The 6,000-nt window shown below is 41.3% G+C and overlaps 1 protein-coding gene across 2 annotated transcripts in view; it reads right to left on the minus strand.

The window, feature by feature from the left end:
- LOC140487130 (N-acetyllactosaminide alpha-1,3-galactosyltransferase-like) overlaps positions 1-4,730 on the minus strand; it is a 45,248-nt gene extending 40,518 nt beyond the window's left edge. For both annotated transcript variants that reach the window (XM_072586675.1, XM_072586674.1), the window contains exon 1: positions 4,330-4,730. In XM_072586675.1, coding sequence (XP_072442776.1) covers positions 4,330-4,385 — 56 coding nt within the window. In that variant the 5' untranslated portion in view covers positions 4,386-4,730. The remainder of the gene's footprint in view (positions 1-4,329) is intronic.
- Between the last annotated feature and the right edge of the window lie 1,270 nt (positions 4,731-6,000).

Consider the following 6,000-nt stretch of genomic DNA (forward strand, 5'->3'; position numbering starts at 1 on the left):
CAGATAATTTCCCCTAAATTAATCTAGTCCCATTTGCCATCATTTGGTCCATATCCCTCTAAACTCTTCCTATCCATATAGCCATTCAGATGCCTTTTAGGTGTTGTAATAATACCAGCCTCCACCACTTCCTCTGGCAGCTCATTCTATCCAAACATATCCTCTGCATGAAATTGTTGCCCCTTAGGTCCCTTTTAAATCTTTTCCCTCTCACGTTAAACCTATGCCCTTGAGTTTTGGATCCACTACCTTGCGGAAAAAGACCTTGACTACTTATCCATGCCCCTCGTGATTTTATAGACCTCTAAGGTAATCCCTCAGCCTCTGCCACTCCATAATTGTGATCTCAGAGTATGTGGAAGGTGTGTTTAGGGAAAAGGCTTTACATGCACAGATGTCTATTAGTTACTCTGAGAAAAATGCGTGCCTATTATCCTGTACTAAAATGAAATACCATGGTGTTGAGAGAATTTCAGGTGAGTTGTGGCTTGAAGTTGAATGGTGAATTGGTAATTGGGGACTTGATGAATTCTTCTAATTCTGCTTCAGTCCAAATTCGCCACATCAACACTAAAACATTTCATGACTGCATCAGCTAACAAGTGAGTTTGTGAAAACAAGAAAAAGGAATCTCTGAAAGCCAAAACGTTGCCCAGGCAAATAAAACATGCTTTCCGCCCTACCAAATGTCACAAACGGTGAAGCAAGGGGAGGGGCAATGCACACGTGAGCACAAGTTAGAGAGAAAGAGAGCACAGACAAGTCTCCATTGGTGATTCAGGGCACCTTAGCTATTTCAACTCACAGGTCATACTTTGGAATAGCAAAGGAAAGGTGTGACTAGCTATCACTGTTTCCAGAGACCCATGGCTGAAGATGAAGGATTCTATGTCAGCCACGGATATCTGAGGCATATGAGCACATGAACATTTTCACTGAGAGTAGCCGACCACGTAGAATGTGGGCTCTGGCACACAACAATTCAGTTGCTTCAAAATAATTACTGTGGTAACATGTTCACTTTGTAACTTCAGGTGTTTATGGTCATTGTAAATTGGAGGGATATATAACAATAAAAAAAGCTGGTCCAGGTAGTAACTAACTCTGCAGGTTCCAGAGATATTGTCAGGGAAATTCATTGACCTTTTATAAGTAAGTCAGTGCACTACTTATATAGAACTCCATTGAACATTGCAGTACAGGATCCCTCCAGCAGACCAATTACCATGGCGATATAAAAGCTGCAATTCTGAAAGCCCTCAACAGTAACTGGGGACAAAAATGCAGCCTTGCAGTTTTCACATGAACACCAAGAACAAGCTTCTTTTCAATAAAGAAAAGGGTTAGCTGAAAATCAAAAGCAGTAAATAATTGGAGCTGGACACTATGGGCGGCGCGGTGGCACAGTGGTTAGCACTGCTGCCTCACAGCGCTAGAAGACCCAGGTTCAATTCCCGCCTCAGGCGACTGACTGTGCGGAGTTTGCACATTCTTCCCGTGTCTGAGTGGGTTTCCTCCGGGTGCTCCAGTTTCCTCCCACAGTCCAAAGATGTGCAGGTCAGGTGAGTTGGCCATACTAAATTGCCTGTAGTGTTAGGTAAAGGGTAAATGTAAATGTAGGGGTAGGGGTGGGTTGCGCTTCGGCGGGTCGGTGTGGACTTGTTGGGCCGAAGGGCCTGTTTCCACACTGTAATGTAATCTAATCTAATTACTAGTTGGGCAATGCTGTTGGAACTTGGTGCCAAACCTAGATCATGGATCCCTCAGAACACCCTACACAATACTTTCCCTCTGTGGTGGACAGGAGATTTCACTGCACGATGATGGCAGAGGTGGATGTTCAACTCGCAGCAACCATCAGTCACAGAACACTTAGCTGATTTGTTTTGTCAAGCAGCTCTAGGAAAACTCTGCCCCTCTCTGACAAAAGTAAAATTTGATTCTTCAGTCAAGAACTGCAAATGAGTGCCAAGGGTCCGCTTCCAATTTTCTGGAACTCTCCTCTGACAGAGCTGCCACCCAGGGACTGCTGTCGCTGGAAAAGGTTGCTTCACCTACTTTCATATTCATGGACTCAACATTGGAATTGAGGAGATGCAGTCGAACATCCCAGTCTGCTAACAGCAGTGATACTCAGCAATTTCGTTTCAGGCTTTGATAACTATTCTTTGAAAACTTTCCTTGAATATAAAACAGTGGTAAAAGCCAACCGTTGCTCATTTCCATTACAAATGAGAGAGAACAATTCGAACTTGTTGATTCAGCAATGTTCCCCAACTACCTCAGTTAATGTAAATTTGAATGCAGGACCTACTAATAACATCTTTCTGAACAACAGCTTGCATCTTCACAACACTTTTAGTTTGGTAAAGTGTCACAAGGCACCCTCAGCAAAATAAAATTTGATACCAAGTCAGAAGGGGATACTGAGGCCAAAGGACAAAGGTTCAGTCAAAGAGATAGGTTTTAAGTAGCTTCTCAGAGAGGGAGAGAAAGAGATTAAAAGATAGAGAGACTTAAAGAGGGAACACTAACAGGTAGGGCCTAGGCATTGTCACCAATTATGGAGTGATTTAAATTGGTATGACTCAGGATGTACCTGAAGGCTGTTGAACTGAAAGCACATTTTGAAATAAGGAGCAACACCATGGGGAAACCTAATGGCCAAGGTGAGAATTTTGAAATACAAGGACAGTCAAATCAAAATTGAATTTGAAACTACCAAGAGAGTGAGAGAATTTAAAATTACCAAGACAGTTTATAATTAGTACAGGCTTCTACAGTGATAATATGAAAATAAACAATAGATAAATCAAAAGCTCCTTTGCTTATTAAACACAATTCTGGTCTTTTCTAAAAACAGCAAGAAAGTAATATAAACTGTTGAAGAAACTCAGCCGATCCTGCAGCACCTATGGAGAGAGATAGTGAGTTAACATTGAGTCCAACTTGACACCACTTCTTGAAGTTAAGTCTTTTTCTCTAGCTGCCAGATCTGCTGAGTTTCGCCACCACACGGTTTCTACCTCAGATGTCTAACATCTGCAGAATTTTGTTTAGATTGGAAGGAAGTTTTGTCGGAGACAAATCTACTAAAAAAAAGTTTAACAGACTTTAAATTTGGAGGTCAAATGCTCTCTTTTCTCATGACACATAACACTGTAAATGTATAGATTTGCTCCAACAGCTCAAAATATTCAACTCAAATTGTTTTGCATAAAATTTACAAAGTAAAAATGACTTTAGGGCTGTTGTGGCAAATCAGTAGTGTCCTCTGAACCAGGAACTCCGAGTTGGAGTCCCAACAGTCCAAAGGTGAGTAATAGTATTTCTGAGCAAGTTAAAACTCTTTCAAAAAGAGTGAGGAATGTACTAGGAGAGTGACCAAACTAGTGATCACTAGAATAAGTGCAATGACTACAGTGCAGATAAGTAAATACAATGGCCTTGCATGAAATCACAAACACCACAGTTCCCAAATTTGATATATGGTTCATGATGAGTTCACTATCACAGCACTATGTTCACAAGGGCAGAGCTCAAAGAAAGCTGGGGCTGATAAAGGAAGAAGTGCTGGCAACAAGTGCCCACTCACTTTTGGAGTAGGGAAGGGGAAAAATAAATGTGTGTTGTAAGAGATTGAGGATAACTCATTTATAGGTGTTAAAAGTTGTAGTTATTAAAAACATCCATTCCCTCCCCCCTCCCCCCCCCCATTTGAAGTAGTTGTCGACCACATTGATCCAAATTAGCCAGAATAGTTTGACAACGAAACAAAAAGGTGATAAATCTGGATTTACTGCAAATCACAAACAGTGCGCTTCAATTACTTGTTTCAAACAATGAACGGGTACAGATGTCCCTTTTGATCGTATCCTCTACCATACAGAAGACATTCAGTTAGACACCTTTCTCTCATTGTGTAACTTGATATTTTTTTAAAAGAAAAAGAGGCCAGTGGGTAAGAAACCAAAGACAAACAATTAAACTAAAAGCCATCAAACCAAATCCTCCCAACACCGACTTTTTGACATTTAAAATGTAGCCCGTGCACTGCTCTTCTGATCTCTCCAAACAGCTATTTAATATTTGCAGGGGAAAACAATTCCCTGCAGAAAACTCATAAAAAAACAAAATTAATTTCTCCTACACTTCGAAACCATCTGAACTAAAATGCTCAGAATCCTTGCTCTAGCGTCTTTAATTTTCCTAATATTCTTTAAAACAGTGAGAGATATTGTGGGTCAGACAGACAGAAATAGGTACTTTTTTTTCAGTCCAAAAGCTTAAAAATAATTCAGATACGTACAAATATAAAAAAATACTTACTTTAGACGGGAGAAGCACCTTGGAGCCATTAAAGGGAGTGTTAGTTTTAAAAACATACAGATCCCTCTTGAAATAAGATCAGTCCACCTTGCACTTTCTGAACTGTTGCCTCCAGTTGTGCAGAGTTGAAGCAGAAGTTTAATTGTGAATTCACCCCCTTGGGAGAGCTCATCAAAATCAAACTACACCGATCTGTTAGGCACTATTCAGCCTACAGGCAGTGTTGATAGATTCATAACTAGGAGAGAATAGCCTCGGCTTTTACAATGAAGGGCATGTATCTCTGTGGAAGGAATTAACAGCAGCGAACACAGAACAGTAATCAAGTCTTTAAAAAGAAACGATTATGTTGCGAGTTTTTGTTTGAGGTTTGTTCTTCTCCAAAAAATGTCGACCTCGTGACTGAAATGAAAATTACAACTGGTAAACTCCACCTCACTTCTGCCCGCCCCACTTTTAACAAACGCTCAGTTACTAAGTTGTATCTTTACCTGTTTCAGGTTTTACCACTATCAGGTGGCACAGGTATGTGTATGAAGGTATTTGGAATGGAAACAAAGTGCTAAAGAAACTCCACAGGTCTAGCAACATCTGTGGACAAAGAAATCTTTAAAATTTCAGTCCAATATGACTGTTCTTCAGTCTCAGAAAGGATTTTAAATGTCACCTTTTAGCTTAATCCATCCATCCTTTACACTAATCTTCCTGAACCTAACTGTCCCATTGCTTTAGGTCCAAAGCTTGCTGATTTTCCATTGCAAAGTGTTGTCCACATCTGAGTGTTGCAGACTGATTCATTCCAAGGTCCAGGACTACTGTTGACAAATGAACTAAAGTCATGCTTCCCAACCCTTTTCTATCTATGACCCCATTTCAAAGCTTAGAAATGATCAATGATCGGTCTGTCAGGATGATTGGAGTCGGTTGTTGGCAGTCCAACTTTGAACCTCAGTCGCCGTTTTGGGAAGCCCTGCACTAAAGCATAGGCCAGCTTCTGGGCAGTGGTTAGCTCAGTTGGCTGGATGACTGGTTTGCCATACCAGTGATACCCATAGCATGTGTTCAATTCCCATCAATAGTTGAGATTACCATGAAGGTCCTCAACTTCACCTGAAGCATGGTTATCCTCACAATAAAGCTGCTACCAGCTTTGTGTGTTTTTGAGTGAGTAGGACCAGTGTTTGGTTATGAGTGAGTAGGGCCAGTGTCTGCTTATGAGTGAGTAGGGCCAGTGTCTGCTTATGAGTGAGTAGGACCAGTGTTTGGTTATGAGTGAGTAGGGCCAGTGTCTGCTTATGAGTGAATAGGGCCAGTGTTCGTAGCAGCTCAGTAAGAAAAGGCTCCATCAGACATTTTAGCCATGGAATCGCGGGGATACCAGAATTTGGATTAAAACAAACCCTTGTTGTGTGTTTGACATGTTGTGTCTGTGCTTTAGACACTTTGACCAGTTTGTATATTAAAAACGCTTTACCCAAGCACTGGGTCCATCTAAAAGAATTTTCTGATGGGCAGACCAAGTGTTATCAAAATCTCGGGACATGTTAAGTGTCGTTCTTGACCCCTCAGTTAAAACTCACTGTGATGGTCTTCCATCTCACTGTCTATCAGGAGCCATTCCCCACTGTGCCATCTGGAGCTGCACACCCTGTGAGGAGAGGCACGGCCTTG

This window comes from Chiloscyllium punctatum, chromosome 16 (genome assembly GCF_047496795.1).
Source record: "Chiloscyllium punctatum isolate Juve2018m chromosome 16, sChiPun1.3, whole genome shotgun sequence".
In the NCBI taxonomy this organism is placed as follows: domain Eukaryota; kingdom Metazoa; phylum Chordata; class Chondrichthyes; order Orectolobiformes; family Hemiscylliidae; genus Chiloscyllium; species Chiloscyllium punctatum.